This window comes from Microtus pennsylvanicus, chromosome 1 (assembly GCF_037038515.1).
Source record: "Microtus pennsylvanicus isolate mMicPen1 chromosome 1, mMicPen1.hap1, whole genome shotgun sequence".
In the NCBI taxonomy this organism is placed as follows: domain Eukaryota; kingdom Metazoa; phylum Chordata; class Mammalia; order Rodentia; family Cricetidae; genus Microtus; species Microtus pennsylvanicus.
In genome coordinates this window covers 186962058-186989670 of record NC_134579.1, presented here as the reverse complement: position 1 = coordinate 186989670, position 27613 = coordinate 186962058, and the positions used below count along the sequence as shown (strand labels likewise).

The window sequence follows — 27613 nt, the reverse complement described above, 5'->3', positions numbered from 1 at the left end:
AACAAAAACCAAGTAGCAAGAAAAGAAGAATCCAGTTAATAAGTGTGCAAATGAAATGAACAGATAATTCACAAAGGAAGAAATACAATAACCAATAAACATATGAAAAAATGTTCAACCCAACCTCACGAATCATCAGAAAGAGATAAATCAAAAATCTCAATCTACCCAGTGTCAGTCATTTAAGGAAAATTAATAAATCCAGGCATGGAGTGGACAAAAGGAAACCCTTAGACCTTGATGGTGGGAATCAGCCCAGCCACTCCACTCCTGACCTTGTATGGAGGGTTCTTAAAGAACTCTGACCCAGGTCTCCCACTGCTGGCTGTTACCCGAGAGAGCAAGTGGACCCGTTAGAGATACTTGCACATCAATGTTCACGATAGCTAACTTATGGAACCAAACTAGGTGTCCAACAACAGAGGAGAGGCTAAGGAAAATGTGGTGTATATGTATGACGGAAATTTTCTCAGCCCTAAATGACAATAAATGTTTTGTTATTTATTGGAAAATGGATGCATCAGGACACAATCACAGACCTTATGATACCTCTTTTCCATGCTTCATCAAATCCAGGTTTCAGTACTTGTCCTATTTTTACTGAATAGGTATTATAAACCAAATATAAACCACCACATTAATTTTATGCCTTTAAATAATTTAAAGCACATTTGTTTTTATTCTTTTAATTTAAATTATTTAAGTTGAAAATAGGGGTGTGCCTGGATGCAGCTCTGTGGCAGAGTGCTTGCTTAGAATGCACTAGAACCCAGGTTTGACCCTCCAGTACTTAATAAAAAATGTGGGAGAAGGTGAGTAACCTAATAGCTTCATCTTAGATATCCCCAAGAGTTTAGCAAGTACTTGAAATGAATGTACGTACACACAAGGCTGGCTTACAGGAACGGTAAAACTCTGTCTTCACACTAGAGCAACAGGATAGAGATTGCTTTATAATTTGGCTTCTGATTGCATGCCATATGTAAGTCTTCTACAAATGTTTGCTCATTCCGTCCTATAATTGTTTGTGCTCTAGTAACACTGGCACTTGGCTCTATCACTCCCATTCCATCCATTTCCTGCTGGACGCTGTATTCCTCGCAGCTCGTTTCTAGTGCTCTGCGCTGTTTATCAGAAAACCAATGCCAACAGCCACGCTAATGTACCAGCGCTTGTCACCACAAGTCTGAAGTCTTTGGAGATGGTACAATAAACATAGACCCCTCCGATTCTGCTACCACAGTGGTTTTCAACCTTCCCAGTTCTGGGATCCATTGATACCGTTTCTCATGTTGGGGTAACCCCCAACTGTAAAACTACTTTCGTTGCTACTTCACAACAGTAATTTTGCTACTGTAAATATCTGTGTTTTCCCATGGTCTTAGGCGACCCCTGTGAAAATGTCACTTGACCCCAGAAGGTTGAGATATGCTGTCCCAGGGACTCAGGCACTCCTTCCTTTGGCAGCGTTTTTGTTATAGCCGAGGCATCCATCAAACATAAAACACATTCCTTCCTATTCTCATCTAAATTGGATAGGGAAAGCATCTTTACATAAGCGACTGTTTGATTCCTTAACTGCACAGGATGTGGTTCCAGGATTTGATTGAACATGCACTGTAGACTAAAATAAGTGCAAGTAGACTTCGGTGCAATGGTTGCCACAATGGTGAGTGAGAAAGCGGGGGCTTGCAGTGTACAGCGTGCTTCAGAACGCACAGACATACAATTTGGAAGGCACCTCTGCCACTCCTGTCTCACCAAGACTCCATTTCTTACTGCCCTCCTCGTACCCCATCTACCTGAATGAAAAACAACACTTTCAAGGAGTTTTCCATCATTTAGAAATGTCCTAAAGTGAAACCGATCAAAACGATTGGAGCAAAGTCTTCCCCGACACATGCTACTTGGTTCGTTAAGCATTCTTCGCTTTTAAGTCAGTGACAAAAGTGGAGCAAGACCCTCCAAGTGTCTCCTGTCACTGCAGTGTCGGCCAGGGCCATGATGGTGCTCTTTGGAACAGAAAGGAAAGAAAGAAGTTCAGCCACACAGAGACATGAGAAGTGAAAGGCTGTCATCCTGGCCCCTTCAATGACAGTGTCCTAACCAAGATGCTACATTCTGGATTCAGGTAAATACAATCTAGACCTCTGCTCTCTCATCTCAGTGGAGCCAATTTAAAATCTACTGGAAGAACTGCATGAGGTTTCCACAGCGCTTATCCTAACATACAGTGCTTGGCAGGTGGTAGAAATTACTTCTGTCTTGAAAGGAATGAAAATAATCAACAGTCTTTTAGATTCAAAGTGGTAAAAATGAAAATGAGTCAATAATCCATCGAGGCTGATATTCCAGGAGTCTATAAAAGGGGTTTTTAATGAGAAAGGAAGGAATGGGATGCATCTGTTAAAAATTGATGAGCAAATGGAAAAAGGGTGAACAAAAAGTGTTTCATAAAACAAGCGGGTTCGAATCACCAAGCACAGACATACAGTTGACTTCCAAGTTAGATTTAAATTCAGGAATGAAAACTATCTGAGGGTAATGTCAATGCCAAAAATCAAAAAAAAAAAAAAAAAAATCAGTCCAACTGTTCTAAAGGCAAAAAGGATGCTCCATGTCCCCAGGAGAATCTGACATGACACTAGACAGCATTCAGCTTCTGGACATGTGTATCCTATGAAAAAGAATGCCTGCAGAGAGAACAAAGAACTGTACCTTCCCCAGGACATAAGAATGTCAGGGAAAGGCCAGTTTACAGAATCTCCACTGGTGGGAATCTTTTCATATAAAGGAGATAAGGAAAAAGGAGCAAATTATAGTCAGTTTCGCAAGACCAAGCTCAGAAATAGTACAGAAAAAGAGGTCATGACTACACAGACTGTACTGGCTTTACTGGAAAGATCTGAGTCCTGTTGTTGTTGTTTTAGGAAGAAATTCTTTCTTTATCTCTCTCTCTCTCTCTCTCTCTCTCTCTCTCTCTCTCTCTCTCTCTCTCTCATCAGTTTGTCCCAAGACTCAAGACAAAATAGTCCTTGTAGGCCCCAAAAGCCTAAATCCTACTGATACTAGAAGTCCTGTGTGGCTACTTAGGCTCCTCAGTGAGTCCTGCCCCTTCAGTGTCTCTCTCACCTCCAGAGGCAGAGGCAGAAGGCTGGGTCACCAACGTGCTATAGAGTGGACAGTGGGCCCAGAATGGATTGTGCCACACCTGACCTTCAGGCTTCACCCTGAAGAAGCAAGGAAGAAGCATGTGTTCTTCACAAAATACACATGAAACTTCCTCTAAAGTTAAAAAAAAGATTAAAAATACAATACAATAAAAGACAACAACTGCCACCGGGTTGCTGATAAAAATTGCTATAAAATATTCTGAGGAGTATAAACTTACGGGCAGCAGAGTCTAATGATCTTTATAAGCCTCAGGGAACAAGGCCTCTGCCAGGTAAAAACAGGCTAGTGACATAAATCACGACCCACAGAGGACACTGTGAGAGTCACCGACTCACCCACAGTCAGTTCAGTGTGCTTAGCCATGTGGTGTAATACTGGAACCAAACTGTTAAATCCTTTCAATCCAAACCTTGACAGAGAGATATTACCAGTCAAGGAAAATGACAAATGAAGCAGAGGCAGCAATGGAAGCTATAACAGAAGGATGCCTTTTCAATTTAAAGAAGATCTGAATGTTTAAAAAGCTAAAACCAACTAAACAAAACATAAACAAAAACCCGAAAATGCTCGTTGCTTTATAGGCAAAAATCATGGAAACTGAAAGCCTGGACTGACTTCAGCTGGCCTAACCCTACCTGCACGGAATGATCTTAATTTCTTTCTCTTCGGTTTGATTTTTCTTAAAGGAAAAAGGAAGTTTAGAGATCTGGCTGGATATACAGATATGCAGGTATCTCAGTCTCCCTTCAGGATGAAGGAGTGGACTCTCCTGTCTGTTGAGACAAGAGGGCTTACAAAGACCCCTCTCCAGGAACTGGCTAAGACAAAGGAAGCCTCTCTGTCCACAGATGTACCCTGTCAGGGTTTCAGTGTGCAATGGCTCCCACAGGCTCATGTGCTTGAACTCTTGGTCCCAGCAGACAGTGCTATTCTTAGAGGTTGTAGAACCTTTGGGACATGGGGTCTAGTTGCTAAATGCAGGGCATAGGGGCACATCTTGTGGTTACAGCCCAGCATGGCTTTGGTGGTCTCCCTCTGCTTCCTGCTTCATTCTATAAGCTCTCACAGCCACAGCAAAAGCCCAAGTCACCATGAGCCTCACTCTACAACAGCTGAGGGCAAGCAAAATCCTTCTTTCTCTACTATGTTCTGTAAAATATTCTGTATTATGGAGAAGGAAAATATCTAGCACCCCCTTCTCAGTCAGCAGCAGAGGACTGGTCAATTCCAAGACACAAAGTCCAACCCTCTTGCTGGTCTTGGGATAACCTAAGACACTCAGTGCATCTGCTCCAGCTCTCTATACTAGGCCTGCCTCCTTAATTTGCCAACTCCCCATTAACGTTCTCAGGGTCTGCTTCCAGGGAGTTCAGTCTGTGACAGCAGGCTGTCTCTGCATTAAGGACCAAGAGCTACGAAGTCATTCAGTGACTAAGGTCGGAGGTATCCTAGTGTCTCCAGGGAACATGAATCTCAGGTCTGACTGGAAGCTGCAGCTCCCTGGGGCTCAGAGGAACACAGGCACACAAGTACTGTGTGGTAAGCCAAGAACAGGAATACAAACGGAATAGAAAACAAGGAAACTGTGCTAAGTGAAAGTCAACAAAAAACTCTACACATTCAATTAATTTTATAGAATAGGCTTACTCAAAACATCTCAATACCACAGAAAACAGACAAAAAACAAAAACCAAGTTTCAAAGTCATCGGGAAGGCCAATCCTGCATTGCCAGCCAGTCTCACCTAGGAATATAAGGTAGGAAATTCTTTTTTTCTTTTTTAAAGATTTATTCATTTATTATGTACACAACATTCTGCCTCGATGTATGCCCGCACACCAGAGGAGGGCGCCAGATCTCAGTACAGATGTTTGTGAGCCATCATGTGGTTGCTGGGAATTGAACTCAGGACCTCTGGAAGAGCAGTCAGTGCTCTTAACCTCTGAGCTATCTCTCCAGCCCAAGGTAGGAAATTCTTAAAATGAAGCTCTCTTTATCAATTAAAAAAGACAGCGATTGACAGAAGCATATTCAAGTATAGGTTTTCAGACAAATAAATGAAAACAAAGAGGAAAACAAGAGAAGTAATAATTGACTTCTGAAGAATAAACAAATTACATATGGATTCTAACAACCTTTCTTGAAAATGAATCACTAAACAACACTTAATGTAATTCAAATGAAGAACAACGGAAAAATAAAGGAAATAAACTAGATAAATTGTAACGGCACTAGAATACCAAATGTGAACAGGTTTGAAATTCTCAATTAAGTAGATAACGGGGGTGGGGGATAATCAAAATTGGTTCCGCAGTTAAAAATAACAGATCACCAAGTTAACTGAAAGTATTCATCAAACCATCACTGCCTCGATAAGCTCAAAGCCTAGAAAGTTTTCTTATGGACCTGACCAAGCTTTCAATGACACAAGAGACTATTCGACAGAGGCAGCATCACCAGAGACCACTCCAGCTACTCACATGTGGCCAAGGAGGTGTACTAGGGCGACATCAGGATTACCCAAGAGAAAAGGGAGGCCCAGACACAGATAGTACATGTAGCTGAGGTCTGAACACAAGCCCTGCTCTTGACTTCTGATGAACTAATGGCTTATGAAGAAAAGCTGAATTCTTTGTGTAAGAAGCCAAACAGCTATGACAACAAAACCTTCATGGTATTTAATAAAAATACCTTTATAAGTTGTAAGTGACATTGTAGATAATCAAATAATTGTGTGGGACTTAGTATGGGACAGACACGTGCTAAGCAAGGAACACTCATTGCTCTTCCTCTTCCTGGCAAGCTCATGGACCATACAATACACCGTTCTTCTGTATAGATAAGGTACAGGGGTACCTAGTGACCTCAATGTCATGGTCAAAGCCATGCAGGGGCATGTAGGGAAGATTATGCCTGGCCAACTGTAGAATCTGTACCTAGTGCTACCGCAAGCACCATAAACCATGCTGAACATCACTCTGTACACAGATTACAATGTATTCATTAATTACTATTCTACCATAAACCATGCTGAACATCACCCTGTACACAGTTTTCAATGTAATCATTAATTACTGTTCTATAATCATCAGGTTCTCATTACAGGCAGTCATTAGGTTCCATTCCCCAACCCTAAAATCATCCAAACTGGAAAACACATGAGAAGGAAAGTCTACAGGAACAGGCAACATAGTGATAGCCCGACTAGCATTTTCTTATTGGAAAAACAAACAATAATTACCCAGCTATAAGCAAATTACAAGCTCAATCTATATGAGTCATTAAGCCCTCACTGCTTAAACTATCATCTTGGAAACAAAGATGGGAGAAGAATGACTTACTCTAGCAAACACTTGTTCAAGAGATCGTCTTTTCATTTTGTGCCTTCACATCAAGCTGAAACCCTGTTTAGATTTTAAAACACATTTGAAGCAAGGGGAGCCAGCAACACTAAAGAAAATGTGTGGCAAGAATCAAAGAGAATATCCTTGCAAACCTTACATTTAACGCTGTACCAACTGTCAGTTTCCAATTGTCTCTATTTACTCTGACTTATTCTGTGGGGCTGAGAATCAAACCCATTGTCTTGTGCATTCTAGGCACTGCTCCGCCACAGGACTCCATCCCTGGCCTGCAGTGGAGCTTTTGGATCATGACTATTTATGGTAACAACCAACAACGACATGATAACGCTATGGCTACCTTTGGCTTCGGCTGACGTTCTCGCTTCATTTTCTGGTTTCTGTGTGGAATCTTCTTTGACGTCATTAGCACGGTGTTCCCTGAGAAAAACAGCTGTCTCAGTATTTTATGACAAAAGAATTTTAAAGCATTTCAGAACTGTATCGTAGCAACTGTTTTTTTTTTTCTTAACTTAATGACAGATGGATGTACCACTAAATGCTAAAGAATGAAATTCCACCATAAAGCAGCTAACGCCAGTGACAGCCATAAGTGCTTACTTTCTTCATAATCACTTGGTGGCTGCTATTCAGAAAGATTTTTAATGGTGAGAATGCTATGAAGATGAATTGCCCTGGAGGATATGGTTATTGAAAATTCTGATAGCTTGGAATGGAGTAATAACTCTTACACTCTTTGGTATGACTCAAAGAACCAAAACTTAATGTTCAGAATATTCTGACCCAGGCTATACTGTTAAGGTTCAAGAACAATGAACATACAATTAAACATACTAATCTAGCACAAAAGGTATTTTTACTTTTCATCCCAAAGGCACGTACTCTCTAAATGAAACTACCAGAAGCAACAGGCAATAAATGTTCACTACATGCCAGAAACATTATTTCCAAGAGTACACATTAACCTTCAGTCAAACCTGAGCTTCTGGCTTAGCTTTTACGAAGACATCTTTTAACTGCTGCGACGAGCACCTGTTTGATAAGGAGGAACCAGCTATCACGCAATAGAAATACTTCCCCCAGGAGACCCAGAGAACTCTGAATGAGGACTTTGAGGAGCCCACGTCCCTCCAGAGCACCCTGAACTTGTATAATCTAGTACAGAGCCAATTCAACAGCCAGGGGTTCTTACTCCACGTGTGAGAACTGAGGGCCGGTAAGCGACATTACCCGAGGTGTTGACAGAAAAATCGTGTTTTCTCCATAGAAACAGGATAGAATCTGCCAACTCTGATTACATGGGCCAGTAATCCTAGCTACACAGGAGGCTAAGACAGGAGATTTACATTATAGAGTATGTTCAAAACCAGCCTGGGCCCACTTGGTGAGACCCAAACCCCCGAACAAAAAACAAACAATCAAAACAGCACACAAAAACTCAAAGAGGGCTGTGAATACCACTTGGCCCTGGGGTGCTTGGCTGGCACATGCAAGCCCATAATCCCCAGTATCACAAAAAATAAGGGAAAAAATAAAACACCCACAAAACAAAAGACCCAATGAAGCCATACTTTCTAATTACAGTATGTCAAAACCAACTGGCTACACACTAAATTGATGCATACATTTCTAGACTTGTTTGCACTGAGCCAGAAATAACATTCTTTGTGTCTACAAACTCTTTATCCTAATATTGTGACTAACGAAAAAGAAGCAGCTTTTTGGTGGCTATATTAATATTATCAGAAAAAAAAAATCACACACTGTTGTGAAATAGTTTAAAATTAGTGTTTCTCAGAGTCAAAGAAAATAAATACCAACAATTTCTTGTGCCTTTCTTAGGAAGTTAGATAGATAACTGATTGATTTTTTTTTGAAAAGTAGAAAAAAAAGAAGTGAAACAAAAAGTGAAAGTTAAGTCTTGAACTTTTCTATGTTTGTGCATTTTCATGACCAGAAATAGTCACTCATAACCAAAGTGCCCTTTTGTGGGTTTAACACAGCATAATTACTCTTCAAAGTAAATTGTCTTAAGATGTGTACGCCTTTAATCCCAGCACTCAGGAGGCAGAGGCAGGTGAGTCTTAGAGGCCAGTGTGGTCTACAGATGAGTTTCAGGGCAGCCAGGACTACACAGAGAAATCTTGTCTTGAAACACCCCAAATAAACTTAAACATAAGGAAAACTCCTTTGTAGTCTACGTACAAATACAATATCAGCTTTCTATGTCTTGAAATGTAGAAAAGGAAAATAACATTTTGGAGCCAAAAGTTCCTTTATACCCAAATATGCCAAAACGTACCCAAAAGAAGAGCAAAGGGCTATTTTGTTTGTCTTTTAGGAAATATAATCGGTTTTTCAATTCTCAAGTCAACTCATATAAACCTCAAACTCAATTTGTGACAGGCTCTTTCTTGTTCCACATGCCGTTTCCTTTAGTGGCGTGGAAGACGGAAGGAGCCAACATCCAGTCTACTAGAACAGATCCTAGCAGCCCGTTCAGATATGAGGAAGGGGTCAGTCAGCATTCCTATGAACATACTGCAAGCCATATGGGCTGAGTGGTTGGCAGGCTGGATATTCTATAGCACTCCCTGATGCTATAGAATTTGGTGTATTCGATACACCCAAACCTAAAGACATCAAGTCCATGTTTACAGGGGTGAGTACACACCAGGTCTTCCTGACACCAAGGACCTACAATTAGAACCATTATGCTTTAGTGTTTACATTGGGTTTCTTCAAAATAAAGAGCATGCCCCTGTTCCGGGATGGCAAAGGGTGTACTTCATGTACACACTTATTCTCAAACTGCCCTTCCTTGAGAAAGCTGAGAACGAAGAACCTGCTTACATGTTCTTAATTATCTTATATTTTATTCAAAATTTAAAAATGTTTTCTTCATTGGGGAACCATTATTCCTCTCCTCTGTGATGTGGAAAATCTCTCTGTTCCAATTGCTGCTACTCTATAGGTCTCTTCCCATTCACAGAGATGAAATCCTCCTTAGATGTTCAGCTTCCTTGGCCAAAAGCTCTTTCTGCACCCTCCTGTGGCAGAGTGGGCAGGCGAGGGGAGGAGTGGAGCGAGACTTGTGGACTTGGCAAAGCAGGCTGTGGCACGCAAGGAGGATCAAGAGCTAATGCCCACCCCCCAGCCTCCTCGCCCACTCCCAGTGATAGTCCAGGGACACAGACATGGGATCAAAACAAACTACAACTTGAAAATTCTGAAGTAATACAGTACTTTTTGTAGTCAAATACAAGATAAGATCTCGACAGATTAAAAAAATAAGTTATTTTATACTGTACTTTAATATTCCAATGTCGCTGGGCACAGAAGCTTCTTGACTTGGCTGTCTTGATCATTACTCTCACCTGCGTCTGCAATCTCAAGGGAGCCTAAGCTGTGCTCCCAAGTGTGTCCTTGGCGGGAAGCAGACCTAATTCACATTTCAGCTCGACTACTAATGACTATTAACTAGCTTTGCATAGACATTTGCAGCGAGTTACTTAATTTCCCAAGTTCTCAGTTGCACCATTGGCAGGAGAGGGAGAATCAGTCCTAATGTGACAATCTGAAGACTGAATATATAAATATATTTATATTTAGAAAGTGCCTAGCACAGAGCCAGGCACACATGTGAGAGCCTAACTTATGACAGCTTTCCCTTGCTACTGTTTCCTTCTATGTTGGGATAAATGACCTGTTCAGTGAGCTGCTTTCTTCAAGCATTACAGAAGACTTTGGAGTAATGGTTTCCATAGGCAGATAGCTCATCAGTTAGGGTTCTAAGCTAGGTCTTGACCAGCTGTGGGCTAAAACCAAGACAGAGGACGAGGTGACTGTGGTGGCCACATTTTTAATTGGGAGGCAGAGGCAAGAGTTATCTCTGTGAGTTCAAGTTCAGCCTGGCTGACATAGTGAGTTCTGGAGCAGCCACAGCTTACGAACAAACATCGTCTCCAGCACCAAGGGTGAAGAAGCACAAAGAGTGCCCCGACTACACAGTTCCTCTTGGGATTTTAGAATTTCCAAGCAACCGTTTATTATGACATTTCTTTTGCTTAAACCGAATACAGCCACAGCAAAAGCTTATTCAAGAAAAACTGCTCGGTGGCTTTAATTAGGACAGTAGAAGTTGCTTAGCTGGTGAAGCAGAATTTCTTGTGAGTCAGCCATCTCTTTCTCTGTAATTATGTGTCGCATTGTAAACGTCTTACTCTCTTACTTGAATTATGCCTGTGGTAAATATTGGGGAAACAAACACAGGAACAGCGAGTGCCTAGGAAAACAGGTGGCATTTGAAGGCTCACAGCTCATTTTCCCCAGAGTGTGGGCTTTTCACTGACCAGCCTTGCTTAAGCCAGCCCCAGTCTGCTGAGAATGACATCAAGAAAATATGCAACAATAAGTCATTTTCCCTCCCTGCAGGGATATGTTGATTTTAGCCACTTCGCTGAATCGAGCATGGGAAGAAGCAGGGGGTATGAAATGTAGGGGGGAACACACCTATGGGGTAAGCCCTAGAAAAATTGTGGGGGTCACTTTTGAATGCCAAAACATTACCTCTTTTTATGACTCACTAGCTTTTTAAAAAATTTCTGGGCTGAAGTCATTCATAGATAAAATATCAAAGGTCAAGAATTGGGTTCTTAACCTGCCCTGAACACATCTTCTACAAATGTAGAAATTTGACAAGCCTCAGAACAAGGAGGGTGTCCTTTTAAAGGGATTCAGAACAGGTGACTAAAGCAGTGTCTTCTCATGCCTATGGGTCCACACTGAAACTAGGAATTTTTAAAGTCATGTTCCTTTGGTAATAGCATAGCAAGGGTTTTAATTAACCATGGTTCCATGAACAAGACTGAGAAGAGGTAAACACGACCTTTTCTTTATCTAATGACTAAAAGTGAAACATCTGGACTGATAATCCCATAAAATTATAATTTAACATATAGAACATATGTCAGCAAAGGAGCATAATAAAAGGAATATAGCAAGTGTATCAAGCAAGCAATATCAAGATACCAAAGAAAAAGGCTCTAGAAAAAAAGCACCCAGCAATTAATTAGTCAACCCCCCATGAAATGGAAGTTCTACTTAGTAAGGTGAGCTCGCACAGGGAAACTGAGTCCTCTGCTCTGGTTTGCCATAGAAAAAAACAACAGATGCCACTGCTTTTTTGTTCCAAATGGAACAGTTCCTGGAGTAGGAATTAGTGATAGTTGAGAGATAAATTAAGATCTGTTACAATATTGTTCCGACAACTTCACAGCATCTGGCAACGAGACTCCTTTTTTTCTGACACTTTCGATGGTTGCCTTGGTGTCACAGCGGTTGTCGCCAGAGCAGTGAGTGTTTTAACTCAAACAGAGCTTCTTCCTGGTGCACACAGCAGCTACACAGGCAAGCCTCGGATCCCTGAACACCTGCACAGCTCCGAATGTGTACCTGGAAGCCTACTGACAGGAGGAGGGAGACCCTGGAAGCTGGGGAAATGCACACCCAGAGAGCTAACTCTAGACCATAGCAGGTCCCCAGGACCAGAAAACCCAAGCTCCCCAAGACTGCTGATTAACTTTTGTAATCATTTATGAGTTTGGCTTTAATTAACTCTACTCTGCTTGGTGCGATCATTTTGCAAGGCACGCGCGCACACACACACACGAATACACCATCATACTTTATGTTAGCTCATTTCCTCATCTGTTTAATACGATATAGATGGGCTCTGGTATGACTGGCAAAATTGAGTTCATGTGGAAAAGATCAATCAGATTGATGGCAGCAATTCTTATACCAAGCACTATGTAATTCTCAGAATTGTAGCACTGGTCCTACAACTGAAAAGGCATTTTGAGAACCTATAATGAACTGCACAGATTAAATTGTTTCATTAAATTAAGTTTAGCAGTGGGCACTTGCCTTACAAAGTAATACAAGTAATTGCCAAGCATTTTAAAGATGCTTTACTGGGCTTCTGTGGTTATATCTAAGCAGGGTTTAGAGAGTGTGGGGCTTAAAACACTCAGTGACTCTTTAGTAGAGATAGTGTCTAATTTAGATGCACGTACAAGCAGATGCAGACAGACTTGATGAGAGTAAGACTCTGTGAGAGGGTACCTTATGCTCCCTTCCAATGGGTCATTTACAGTCATTTGCAATAGTCCAATGCAGAGATCACTTGCTCCTGTCACCTGGGACTGTTTGTCAAGCGGAGGATTCCTGGGATGTACTGAGTCAAAAGCCACATTTAACTAAGCAGCCTAGATGATCCCATGTGAATCAAAGATCCAGACCCAGGTTTTATTAAAACATAGAGAAATACATACGCATATTCTTTGACTTAGCTGGAGATGTAAATATTCATCCCCAGAAAAACCTACCATCTTACAGCCAGGGGCAATAAGAGGGTAATGATGAACTGCTCTGTCCAAAATGCGGACACTACCTCACAGCAAGCACTTGGCTCAGCAGATGCTCACTAAGCTTGTGACAGACAGGGAAGAGGGTGGAGATGGAAAAGGACTGCATGAATACCCCCATTTCTATCTCGGATGCCCTAGGGATGGTGCACAGCCAGCAGCGTCTAAAAGAAAACAGGTCTAAGCTTTGAGAACCCAACAAAAAGACTCGAGGATATTCTGAATCCCAGGTAAAGAAAAGTTCTAGGATATGGTCCCTGAACCCTTTTCTCTGGTCACTAGAAAGGCAGGTTCACCCCTGTCCTTGGTTTGCTAAATAAACACTGATGCTCATGTAGTATCTTTACTAATCTACGCAGGCCAGGAAGGTAAATAGCCAGTAAGAAAGTCTCACCCTAATTTACAAGAGTACAAGAATGTATTTGGAGACTCTGCATCATCATTTAGTAATGACTTCTTAAACATCTGGCGTGGCAGTCTCACAAAGGGGAAAATGTAAGGGCTTTCAAATATATAAAGAGAAAACTACATAATGAATGTCTCTCAGATCACATACCTGGAATTTCTCTTTTGAGAAAGGATGGCTAATTTAAAGCATTTACATCCTCAAGAGATCAAGGATGCTCCATGCCAAGGGACAGGAAGATAGACATGGCCTCTACCATGACAGAATGTAGAAAAAAAAGCACAAAGACTCTGAGGAAGTCTTTTCAAATGTATAATGGCCTAATCCACAGGCTTGAGGGTCAGCAAAAGCTTCTTAGAGGGTGGAATGGTGGCTTTAAGGGGCAGAGATTTGGCTCCTTTGCCAAGAGAAACACAGCTGAAGTATCTGCCTGAAGAAAGAGTCTGGCAGAATTAGGGGAATGCAGAACTCTATTGGGGCTACATTAGGGACGAAGGTCTCAATGCCCAGCATCAGGAAGTCACTGAAAATTGTAAGAAGGAGGGGATTTAGTATCAGAAGAATTTTTAAAATTCAGACTTCAGGGCCCTAGCCTAGAAGATTCTGGTGGGTTGGTACAGGTCCCAGACCTAAACTTTAGACATGCAACAGTTTGGGCACCGCTGCTAGAGAGTATCAGTCGTCCCTAGGCCTACGTCAGGTAGGTGACCCTTAAAATAGTGCCAAGGTAGGAAAGGATGGGCATGTGATTGGCACTATTCATTTGACCTTGCCTGTTAGATTGACCGCTGAACCAAAAGCCTTACCAAGACATCACTCGCTTGGGGACTATCTGGCTTCTGGGACAAGTGAATGAGTACGGTGAAGGCACAGAGCTCCTATCAGTGCACAGCCTATGCAAACCCAGGCTTCGGCACACGCAGGCCTGATGCTTACTTGCTTCTTCTGGAGGCCTCAGAAGAAAAGGGGCGTGTGAGTAGTTCCACTCCCCTGCCCCTCCCCAAGGCAGGCTCTGAAATGTGTGGTTTCCACACTTCACAGAGCATTCCCAGTAGGTCTGTGCCTTGCTGCCCTGCAGCAGGAACTGGTGTGACAGGCTAGCTGTTTCTGATTGTCTCCCCCCTGCTTCACTCCCACTCCCCTACTGGTGTTTTCTTCACCTCACAAATAAGCCACTTGCAATCAGATCCATCTCACAGCTTGTCTCTGGGAGTGAAAATTATCTAAGAAGTACAGAACGGCATCTGTATATATACACACACACACATATACTGTATATATAAAAACCTATATACAGGAAGTCCGCTAAACATGTGAGGTGAGCAGCAATCACGGAAGAAATGGGAACACGGATGTTATGGACATCGTCCAGGAATACTACAGAAATTGACTAGTCATGGTCGTACTCTTAGGAAATAAAGGAAGTATGGGCTGAATACTTCTGATCCCTAAATCTAAAATGTGTCCAAAGCAGAAATTTCTTGAGTGTTTCTTAAAGCATTTCAGACTAGGAATGCTCAACGTGTAAAGCTTAGGCAAATATAACATGTTTAAAAATCCCCAATTTGAAACAGCCTGATCCCAAGCATTTTGGATAAGGGAGACTCAACCAGGCCTCTGAAACAAACAAACAAAGAACCTATTTCTCTTTCAGAAATGCTCATAAAAACTACCATTCAATAAGTGCTATGGAATAATCTTTCTGTAAACTATGAAAACAGGTTGCTCTCATTGTTAATAAAGGCTGATTGGCCTATAGCTAAGCAGGACTTTGGGGACAAAGAGAATGCTGGGAAAAAGCAGGGTGGAGTCCGAGGAGTCATCATGAACCAGATGTGGAAGAAGCAATATGGAAAGGATGAGGTAAACCAGCCCCATAGATGAATAGAAATGGGTTAATTTAAGTTGTAAGAGCTGGCTGGAGACAAGCCTAAGCTATTGGCGGAGCATTTATAATTAATAAGTTTTTGTGTGGTTATTTGGGAGTAACTGCTGGGACACAGACACTTAGGGCTTAGTAGTTATCATCTGGAGAACTTTCCAATTACACTTTTTACCTTTATCATCCTCACCTAACTATGAGAATCAAAGAGACAAGTGAAAGGTTTAAGGTCATATGCACAGCATGCAGAGAAGCCAATACATAAACTGAGGCATCCTCTGCTTTCTTCTGTTATATCACTTTCCATAGAGGAAAGAGCACAGAACCGAGAGCACAGCTGGGTGGAGAGGCAAGACCAGGAATGTTTAGTTCGTCAACTTTCTACATCCAGTGTTTTGATGCCCTTCGTTGATCTGTGGAAGAGGTTTGCATCATTGACTATTTACTCAAGAAAGTAACATTTGAGAAATGTCTAGAAGGAACAAGAACTATCCTACGATAATCCCTGTTAGGGCACCAATACGTTAGTTACTAAATTTATTTTGTAAAATACTTCTGCATATAATTTTTAGAAAAGTGTTTTCCCCTGCCAGGGATTGCATAAGCTTTGAATGAAAATGTGAGATTATTTACTATATTTACGTTTCAGTGACTTAAAGCTTTAATTAAGCAGAATGTTTATAATTCTCATAACCCTTTTTTTTTAAAAAAAAACAACGGAGTGTATGTGTGTGGTGGCACTGGTGTGTGAGTGTATGTGTCTGTGTTTGGGGGCAAATCTAGAAGCCAGAGGTAGACACAGGTTCCCTTAGATTTTGAGACAGGGCCTCTCACTGAACTTGGGAGCTTGCCATGTCTGCTAGACTGGCTGATCAGGGAGCACACAGGATCTACCTGTCACCCCCTCCTAGTACTGGGGTTAGATATGTACCCGTGCCTGCCTTTTACACGAGCGTCAGAGCTCCAAGCTCAAAGCTCCATGTTATACCCGGAGCCATCTCCTCAGTCCCTCATAATAATTATTATTCTACAAACTCTTGGTATATTTTTGATTGTTCAAAATGGAACTGACTTACTGTTTCTTGGTCATCTGGGAGGAAAGTAGAAGAAATAAGGACTTCTATACAACTAGTTATGGAGATGACATTATGTCTCTTTCTCAAGCCTTGCTTATTAAAACCAAGACTTTAGCCAATGCTGATGCAGAAAAGGACAATTGAGAAGACGCAATGAAAGCAAAATAGGCTTCTGAACAGTCTACAACTCTTTGCTGAGTAGTTTTATGATGCAAGTCATTTGGGAAAAGGGAACCTCAATTGAGAGAATGCCCCATCAGATTTGCCCATGGGCAAGCCTGTGGTATATTTTCTTGATTGATAACTGGTGTGGGGGTGTGGGTGAAGGGCAGCACACCATGAGAGGTGCCACCCCCGGGCTGGTGGTCCTAGAAAAGCAAGCCGAGAAGCATCATTCCTCATTCCGTGATGGCCTCTGCAACAAGTCCTGACTGCTGATTCCAGCCCTATTTAGAGTTCCTGCCCTTACTTCCCTCAGTGATGGACTGTGCAGTGGAAATGAAAACTGAAATAAATTTGACTCTTTATCCCCAAGTTGATCTTGGTCTGTGATGTTTTATCACAGTAATAGAAATGTCAAATTATGAAAAACTCTGAACGCTCCAGCACAGGCTTCAGGGCTTCAAAGAAGGATCAAATCCTTGTCTACACCTCAAGGCATGCACCCCCGCCCCCACCCTTGACTCCTGAATAAATAATTCCAGCCGGAAGTAGATCACTGTGGCTCTGAGACTTACACATAAGTACCTCTGCCATTTCCCTCAATATCACACAAGACACACTGAAATTATTGTAATGCACACATATACAATTTAAAACACAATGCTATGAGTTTTAAAACAACTTTACAGTTTTTTTGAAAGAGGGAAACCCATCTGGGAAAAAGTAGAGCCTCTTCTACTTACTTCCTCTACAAACAGCTGCCGGCCTTGGGCCACACTCCGCTCAGGGTTGAATTGCTTTACTTATATATTTATTTGACATGGAATCTCACTGTTTGGCTCAGACTGATCTTGATCTAAGCAATTCTCCTGCTTTTGCCCTGCCAGTGGCTTGGCGCATGTTATCACAGCCACGTTCAGTTAAGGATTTAAGGATCTTGGTCAAATGCTAGGGCCGATAATAGGGAGTTTCCGAGAATGGATCTCCACTATTGTTTAACGGTAGACGAAGCACTTTTGTGCTTTGTTTTAGAGGCAGGGTCTCGTGTACATCAAGCTGGTCTTACACTGTATAGTGTGTCTCCTGTCTCTACCTCCCCAGTGCTAGGATTCTGGGAGTACAAACCAACTTGGCTAAGGCATGTGCATCCACAGGAAAACATTGCCACACAACATCAAGCATGCATGACCACAACCTCTTGCAAGACAACGAGAGTGCTTCTGCACAATGCAGGCATCATCACTTCAATTACCTGGTTTCAGGAGATGACGAGCTTTCATTCATGTCTGTCCTTTTACTTCTTGGAAATGACGGACTAGATGGAGGCATCTCACCACTTAGGCGGTCTGGGAAAATGCGCTCTTTATTCAAGTTGATTTCTGAATAAGGGCAGTAGGCGCCACTAGAAGAGAAAAGTGCATTCCCGTGAGATCATAATTATACAATTAAAACTGTGGGCTAGTGAAAAGATGCCAAAATTGATCCAAGTATGTTACATACGCACGTGTGTAAATGTATGGACTAGATAGGCAGCCATAAACTATATCTTTACAGATAATTTAAGTTTACTCCACAGGTGAACATACCAGCACTAGATGAATTCTGCTGCAGCCTCTGAGCTGAGCAACAGCCAGAGGATTCCACTGGTACTTTTTATAGGTAAGGCCTATGCATATCTCTGGGGATAATCAGCAACAAGGAATACCCACACTTGGGACAGTCATAGCGGTTTAATTTCCTCTATACCACTTAGTAAATTTCGATGTTCCCCAGGGAACACTACAATCTCTGGGACTATAGTTACAGCTGATTTCCTAGAGAACACACAAATGCTTTGGAGCTAATTCTTTCTATCCCTGGTATGAAAGGGAGCCACAGGCCAACCTTTCCTATCTGTCCTTAGATGTTATACTCTGAGGTCCCATATGGTGATGACTTATGTTACCTAGGCAGGGGAAATTGAGGTCACTGAGTGCTAACTTGGCATTAGCTAGCAGATGCCTGGCCTGGGCCTTAGCATTCCAGTCTCTAGAACATCTGGGTACCAGGCTTCCAATATACACTAAGCTCTCCAGTTGACTGTGCATCTTGCCCCTCTGCTTTGAGAGGCCCTCTTAAGTCAGGAAATCATTTGGACATTAGATACAGTATATTGTTGTCTTGTGTGCTCTTCTCTTTCTATCATAGTGAGAATATTAACAATAACCCAAGGGAACCTTTTTAAACAATGCGTCTATTTTCTATCAAGAGAAGCCAAGACACTCTCCCGGGAAAAGAAGAGAAGAATCTGAAATGCTCCCTGCCTGGTAACTCTAGAAGAGACATAAAATTCATCTCAGATATCTTGTGAGCAAAAGCGCAAGCTTTAGTAAGTACATGCTGCTCTTCACTTTAAACAAAAGCAACAATACTTAATCACATGCTGATATAAATTTATATAATAAAAAGAGAGGAGTTGAAAATTCTGGCCTCAGAAAGTAGTAGTCTAGGGCAGTGGTTCTCAACCTTCCTAATGCTGTGACCCTTTAATACAATTCATGTTATGGTGACCCCCACATCATAAAATTATTTTGACTGCTACTTCATAGCTGTAACTTTGGTACTGTTATGAACCGTAATGTAAATATCTGTGTTCCGATAGTCTTAGGCAACCCCTGTGAAAAGGTCATTTGACTCCTTTACAGGGCTGTGGCCCACAGGTTGAGAACTGCTGATCTAGGGCAAGATGGGCAATGCCTAATCATACAAAGAAATTCTGTAACTTTACACGGGAATGGCTTCTATAAAGAAAGCGAAAGAGTACAGCATTAGCGAGGACCTGAGGATGCTCTGATGGGCAGTGAGGAAGGGCTTCTCTAGAGGAGAACAAATCCCTAAAGGTCAGGACAGAATTGCTCATGTCTGCTTCCCACACTCCGGAGAAGGCAATGCTATACATGGGAGGGAGAGAAGTCGAGATGACAGAAAGCGGGAGATGCAGGGAGAGGTAGTGTCAGGTTTGGCTCACTAGACCGTAGTCAGGAGATGCAGGGAGAGGTAGTGTCAGGCATGGCTCACTAGACCGTAGTCAGGAGATTCAGGGAGGGGTAGTGTCAGGCATGGTTCACTAGACCGTAGTCAGGAGATGCAGGGAGAGGTAGTGTCAGGTTTGGCTCACTAGACCGTAGTCAGGAGATGCAGGGAGAGGTAGTGTCAGGCATGGCTCACTAGACCGTAGTCAGGAGATTCAGGGAGAGGTAGTGTCAGGCATGGTTCACTAGACCGTAGTCAGGAGATGCAAGGAGCGATAATATCATGGATGTCTCACTAAACCATAGTAAGCAGTTCCAAGTTTAATTTTGGGTTCAAAATTGAAGGCCCTAGGAAATCTCAAAACACAGGAAGTGATAGGGATCACCTTGGGTGTGTGGGATGGAAATGTAAGGAAGGTTAGAGGACTGTAGACCTCTCCTGCCATCCCATGATGCCCTGCAGACTGAGAGGCAGCCTGTGATCTGCAGGGATCCAGAATGGATTGCTGGTTTGTGCTTTGAAGAACTTGAGGCAAAAGAGACACAATGTTTTTCTTTATTTCTCTCTGGGATAAGAATGACTAGTGGGAAGTAAATGTGGAGCAAACCAATAATTATGGAAAGTTTATTATTAGACATTTAAATAAAAATGCTGATTGCTGGAGGTCACACAGCAATGAAATAGCTCAGCAAGATGAGTCTACTCATTTAATAACAGGCACACTATCAAGGAAAATCTAACTGCATCAGCCCTTCAGACACTGCATGGGATCCTGTTTGGGATGGCTGAACTCATCAAGAGTTCACGGGCACAAATTATAGAAACTAGTTCTGCCTAACGTGAACAGAGACCTTGTAGCTTAGTTGGAAGGCAGACAACCAGGTGTAGGCAGCATGCAGGACCCAGAACAACATATGGCCTTAGAGAATCTCTGCATGGGATGGGGTTGCTGGGGCAGCATACGCAGGCCACACTTAGCCTGTCTACTACCTTGGGGTCCCGACACATTCCTCAGGTTCATGCAGACTACAAGCACAAAGCCTGGCAAGCCTGAGCTCTGGAGGATCCTCAAGACAGAAAGCCCAGAGCGCAGCACGGTGTGTTTGGGTCATCAGCTGCCCTGTACCTAAGAAAACAAACCAGCTGTGCTGCCTTGTGGCCCCCATAAGGCACAACACTTAATGCTGAGCTTCAGCTCGGGCAGGGTTCAGATGTCTGAGGGTTTCCTCACAACATACCATCTTCAATGAACCTCCTTAAAACCATCCAAAGTTACATATAGCCAGCTCCTCCCAAGCGCTTGAGTCTCTGCTCTGACAAAGGAGTTAAGTTGGTCCGGCCTCAGTCATCTCGGATGCCAATCTAGGCTGTCCTTTCCAGTGCATGTTCGATTGAATTTATGTACTTCAATATTGAGGCAATAAAAGAAAAATCCAAACGTGGTGCTTTGTCTTCTTTCGACAGACAGTATAGTGCTAACCCAGCAGCAGCGTACAAGTACAGTTAGACCTCACTCATCCTTAAGCTCCGGGCTCAACAAGCAGTGAACGATGGTGTGAGTATTTACTTTGGACGGCATCAGGGTTGAAGAGCACACACCACCAGCTTCAAACAATGGGAAGTCATGCAGGAATTGTAGATGGCCTAGGTCCCCAGCGAAACACCAGTTACAGAGTAGACAACTGGGTTCAAACCTTATAAAAACAACCCTTTGCTTTTGTTGTTGACTAAAGGAAAAACTTGGGGATAGTTCAGAGACAGGTAAGATGCTGCTTCGGAGCCTTGCTGTCTAAATGCCTGTTTTGTTTTGTTTTGAAAACAGATTGCCCTAGCTCTTTCAACCTTTCAATCGAAAGAGAAACAAGTCTGCCTTCGGAAGAATTGCCCTAATGAGCGAGATCTGCTCTACCAAGGGAGCCATGAGATGGCCAGCCACAGATGTACACTAAGCTTCTCCCTTCCTTTGAACCCTGAGGAACCCCTGTTCTTACACCTGCACAGGGTGGAAAGGAATGCCAGCTGGAGATGACTGAGGGGAATGTGACAAGACACAGCAAAGTGCCACAGCCACGGCAGAATGAGAAATGCTTCCGGTAGAATCCGGGTGCCTGGCAGAGGGCTCTGTGGCCTCATCCGAGCACGGTGAAGAGCCAGCACAGTGCCTGAGGCTGAGTTTTCATTTCAAAATGATGATGCCACCAAAAGTGGGCATGCCTGACCAAGGCGAACAAACTCCTCGCCTGGCATTTATCCTCACCACCGTGGAAGCAGCTCCAAGAGGGTGCTCATATGACTGAAAGATACAAAAAAAAAAGAGGCTTCAAAGGTGATTTGTAGAGTGTCACATGGTTCTTGGTGGAGTCTGGCTGGCTCCTGTTTAGTTGCTACACGATATGAGTAACTATGAGCCTGTATTATGGAAGAACTTCTTTATTTCTAATCTGAGACGACGACATTGATCTGAAAGATTCACCAAAGAGCTGCGTCTGCCCACCTCTTATGCTGTGCACAGTTCTATGTGTTGCAACTTTCTCTGTGCTAGGCAGGGCTCCAGGTCCTTCACATGAATTAATTCTTTCATCATACCACTCCTAGGAAGGCCGTCATCACCCGTGTTATGAATGAAGACATTGGTGGAGAAAAGGGCAATACTGTTTCAAGATCCCAGCGCTTGCCGTCTGCCTTTCCAGGAGGCAAGCCAAGCTACAGACAGGCGTTTTCCCCTATCTTTTTTTTTTTTTTTTTTTTTGGTTTTTCGAGACAGGGTTTCTCTGTGGCTTTGGAGCCTGTCCTGGAACTCGCTCTGTAGACCAGGCTGGTCTCGAACTCACAGAGATCCGTTTTCCCCTATCTTGTCTCCCATTATCTACCCCTTGTGGTATGAATTACAGTAAAACTCATAATTAACTATGCTTTCAAGAACTAAAGATCACTTCTAGGCCTGTTGTTTGAAGGAACAAAAGAGATGCAAGAATGGCCTCACCATCACAACCACCGAGTGTTCCGCTCAATGTTTCTTCTGTTGTATTCATGGAAAGCTAAGGTTTTAAAGATTTACTGTGTGTGTGTGTGCGCACGTAAGAGTACAGGTGCCTACAGAGTCCTGTGCTCCCCCGCAGATGAAGTCACAGGCAGATGTGAACCACCCCATGTGGGTGCAGTTCCAATTTAGGAACTTAAAACTGCACATGAACTTTGAAAACTCACCAGGGTTTACTAACTCCCCTGGAAAGAACAGATTCTCATTGACCTTACAATTAAAAATTTCTAGCTTTTCATGTACTCTTTTTAGCAATTAAATCTTAGGAAGGTTTGATTCATTACACTGTGTTTGCATTCCACCAGGGATGTTCATTTTCTCCCATGCTCATTCATTCTCTCTCCCCCTTTTCCTTCTTCCTTTCTCCCCCCGCCCATTTCCCTCCTTTCTTCTTTCACCCCTCCAATTATTCATCCAAATAAAGTCCTTTCAGGAAGGAACAGTACAAATCCTTCCCTAAAAGGACTTTATTATGTCACGAATATTAGCAAGTTCTTGTACACTAACCACTTGACAAGTATCTGCTCCTGGAGCTTCTCAGGAGGCTGTTGGTAAATAAAAGGGAGGCCTTGCCCTCTGCTGTCCAGTGTCGTCTAAAGCCCCTCCTAGTTACATTCATGTTTCAACAACAAGGCAAGGCATCAGTTTAAGCATCCACATCATTACTCTCACGCACAGCACTGACAAACATACAGGACAGGCTGTATGAGGTGTCTGATGGGAGGAGTAGACATCAAGGCCATTCCGGGATGGATTGAGCACTGCTTCTATCAGTGTCCCACCCAGGGCATACGCTCCACTCTTCCAACTTCTTCTCATCATCTATAAGCGGTGCTCGACTCACGGACTCGCTGGGAGGATTAAATGTGGTCATACATATAGCCTTAGAACAGCGGCTATCAGAAAGGAGGTCAAACACATCCCACACATTATAATCACCTAACAAAGGAGGTACTTGGCCTCCATCGTGTAAGGGGAAAAAAGTCAGCAAAGAGAAACAGTGATACGGAAAACCTATTTGAGAGGACGCGACTCCATTCAGAAATAGCAGCGAGTGCTTTACTGAGCACTGCCACACCTACTGCCTTAGACGTGGGCCCCGCCCCTCTTCTGCACAACCACCAAGCCTAGTTGACCAAAGCACTCAGCCGTGCGAGGGCTAGATGGATGGCTGCTAAAGGAAAACCAGTTCTCAGACGTGCACCCGTGGTTATTCATTTGCAGAGCACTCCATGAACTTCAAATATATTCTCTAGAGACGGGAGGAAATAAGCATTCTCTTATTTAATTTCTAAAAGATCAAATTTTATATATCAAAGATGTACTTCTGAAGGCAATAAATATGTAGACTAGCCGCTTTGATGTAACTTCAGCTCTCTTAACCTCCAGTGGGTTTTTCCCATTCTCAGACCTCTGAGTCGAACAACAAAAGAATGGAGAGTCAGAATTAAGCAGGCTGCCTATAGAATTATCTCTGGAGAGGAGAACTTTCTTCACTAATTGTATTTCATAGGAAAGAAAGGATGCAGCCTCAACCTGTGTTACCAAATGTATACTCTGCTCCTAACGTTTCTTAGGTCAAACATAACTTGTAATCTTCAGAGACAGTCACAAGCAAATGCTAGCCAAGCACAGTCTTTTGCTTACGTGCTCCGTAAAACTAACCTGACCGAAAGAGCAACTTTCTTTGTTATCCACGTAAAGAATGCATGTTTTGATTTATTCAGTTTCTCAGTAAATTAATCCAAAGAGAATTTTCTCATTATGTTTTCCTAAGCAAAGCATTCTCAGCAAGGACAGAAATAATTGCCAGGGAAATGAACCTTTCAGAGAATATGGATGAAGCGGCAAGCTAATCCACAAGTGTACTGATGAGATGGAAAACAGGCCGGGCCCGCTAAGGATTAATGTCCTGCCAAGAAGACAGCGTGGAGCACTGTAAATTATACCGACTACACAAGGAGTGGAGAAAATCTGTGCACAGGCTGGGAAGGGCGGACAGCAGAACCCGGACCATGCCATTAGTTCTCATAGTTTTATTCTTCCGTCCAGAGACCCGGCCCACCAACCCTGCACAAGACAAAGATCCCGATAGCCATGCCCTGCATGCTCAAGAAAATCACTATAGTTTTCTGGCTAAGCCTTGTCTTTTCCGTCATAAATTATATTTCTGCCACTTTTTTAAGAACACGGGCAGTTCTTGAACATGGTTCCAATTACTCTGTTTCCTTCCCGCATTTCTGCATAAGTTACTCTCCGGATCTCCCCATAATTTACCCCTCCCGGTAACAAGCACAACACCACCTGTCGTAGCCAATCCATCAAGAAATTCCCCAAAGGCAACCACTAAACTGGGGGAGCAGCTGGGCTGGAGGAGCCTCAGGGTAAAGGCAGTCAAGACAAGCAGCTAGGGGTTGTGGCGAGGTTGTCACTACACACTTCGCTGTCACAAACTTTCCTACTGGGCCCTAAGGAGCTGCCAGCGAGACTACGCACATGGTGTGGAATTCTCATCTCTAGAGCCATTAAGTATGCACAGTGCTGTATGGTGGGTTCCCTTCCGGCGCTAAAGACAGATTTTGAATAGCGAACTGTATCCTAACAACACGTCAGAATTTACCCAATTTAAACGTTTCTTAGCTCGTTCCTTTCAATTTGAGGAAATTGCCTTAGTCTAATGAACACCACGGGACTGTACAGTGGTAATGTAGATGAGTCAAAGACCCTCATTTTAGTTGGGATTTTCTGTCTTCTACCTAGAATGACTTCGTGTGAGTGGGGAGGCTGAGTGTGGGACGAGTCACGGAGCAGGGCTGTGGGGGGTGGGGAGACGGCAAAGGTCAAGGCCAGACCTTTCAGCTCCCCTCACCTGTGGCTAGAGAAGACAAGTTATTACACCTATGGAGCACTCCACTGGGCACACCACACTCGTGGGAAAAGAAGTTCCTCTAACGGTGTGGCTCTGAAAGCCAGTTATTCCCATTAGGCCACAGAACACTCTCTAACACCAAGTAGGCGAATGCTGGATAAAGGTTACATGTTCCGACTGAAAAAAAGAACTGTTCTTCAAAAGAAACCACGGAACAAAAAGACTGTCTCAATTGAGGGTGCAGTTTTGCACACTTGCGGGCTGTGTCTTGCACTTGGACTGACCTATTGGCTGAAAAGTGATTCGGCTGCCTTCGTGAGGCACAGCCAATAACTTCTAGCTGAAGTGTCTTCGGCGGAGTTTAAATTAATGTGTGGTTTGCAGCCATGCGAGTGGCACTAAGGGTTTAAAAATGGGTATCTGCAGACGGAATCATCATCTTGTCTGTGCACTTTTTATTCTGGAACACAATGAACGTCAAAACAAGAAGGAAAACCAGGAAGATAAGCGACACCAGTGGAGGCAGAGCCGCAGAAAGTTCGCTGCACCCAAGTGAAAACAATACACCAATTTTGCAAGTCTTATTAACTCTTTCTTAGAGGAATTGGTAGCAACATTTCTGAATGTGTTTGATGTTACAGAGAGGGACACAGGGGCCATAGCATGTGAGGAGGTTAGGGGACAACTTTCGGGAGCTGTCTCTCTCCTTTTACCATATGGATTCCAGATGGAACTTGGGTTTCCAGGCTTGGTGGTACTTACCCACTGACCCATAATTTCAAAATTTTGAAGGGCCAGACTCAAACCAGATGAATAAGAAATAATTTTCCCAATGAGTAATACAATTAGCATGTTTCCATAATGTAAACTGATAACTATTACCATTTTAGTACATATTCAAATGGGTGGTCCTTTTGTCCCTGAGAAGTTCCACTATATCATAGGAATTTATTTCAGTAATATTTTTCAATGTCTATGAAGATCCCAAATCACCTGAACATGATGCTTTAATTGTATTTTTGGTTTCTTTTCTAGTTACTTACAGTTAACAAAAAAAAAAAAAAAAAAACAACATTGGGGAAAAGTCACTTTTCCGACCATTAAATCCTTATATTTGGTCATATTGTTTTGCGATATTCACTGCTAACCTACAAGTCTGGTTTTTCAAACTGTAAAGTCACCCAGCCACATCAAATTCCACTAAATAATTTGAACAGTACCTGCCCTCCCCTCATTAATGGTAAATCCCAAATAACTATTTTAGAAGCCAAGGATCTGTAAAACTAGCCGAGCTAAAACAACAATAACCAACCAACCAATCAATCAAGCAAACAAAAAACCTACCAAATAACTAAAGTAATCTATTTTAAACAGCGAATGAGTGTTCTCTCGGGAAGACTTAACTTCAGATATATCCTTTGGCTTTACAGTCTCCATGGTAACCACATTTCCTATGACTGAATATAAAATAAGCTCACATCTGTTTCTTATGGAAGAAAATTATCTTCTCCATTCGCAAACAGGCACCCTCTACCCAACACACACAAAAGTCCCCATGCAAGTGGTGGTGAACACGTACCTCTGAGTTCCCAGGTACCTTGATTTTTTAAAGTGGCCAACCCCCCTGCAGCCTAGCGTTGGACATCCCCCGGTTTCTGATGGCTCCATTAATTCTGCAGGGCCTGCAACAAAAATAATGAAAGGAAAAGGTAAAAAAGGAAATACAACAAGAAGTTGAGCAGAAAGCTGAGAGTAGAGCGTAGAAAAGGTACTTCATTTCTGGAACGATTGTTTCTATGTGTCCATTTAGAAAAACAAGTAATTCTTGTAAAAATTTAAATGTTTTACTCTCTCTAGTTTCATGATATTCTCTATGGTTCATTCTGTCACAAAGTTTATGTTCCTTTATACTGAAATGGTAAATTTTGATCTAACCTTATTTTAAGATGTCAGACAACAGGGATATTTAAATGTGACTTGATAGAGATATTTGAAAGAACTGCTATCGAATAGAAAAACTGCATCAGAATATTCATTGTGGAAACTTCAAACACTGGATCGGAGAATATGAAATATAAACACTATGTTGGACCCACCCGAGCCAATTAAGTGGCCAGGGCTAGACTGCACAGGAAGTCACAAACATTAGCAGCTTGTTCTCTCGCATCCACCACTGGGGATGAACGCCTCCTAGCTATGGCTC

At 42.6% G+C, this 27613-nt stretch overlaps 1 protein-coding gene across 17 annotated transcripts in view; it reads right to left on the bottom strand.

Moving 5' to 3' along the window:
• Positions 1-27613, bottom strand: part of L3mbtl3 (L3MBTL histone methyl-lysine binding protein 3) — a 109424-nt gene that overhangs the window by 6644 nt on the left and 75167 nt on the right. For all 17 annotated transcript variants that reach the window (XM_075946996.1, XM_075946987.1, XM_075946938.1 and 14 more), the window contains 3 exons: positions 26990-27092; positions 17742-17891; positions 6876-6955 (listed from right to left, as the gene is read on the bottom strand). In XM_075946996.1, coding sequence (XP_075803111.1) covers positions 6876-6955; positions 17742-17891; positions 26990-27092 — 333 coding nt within the window. The remainder of the gene's footprint in view (positions 1-6875; positions 6956-17741; positions 17892-26989; positions 27093-27613) is intronic.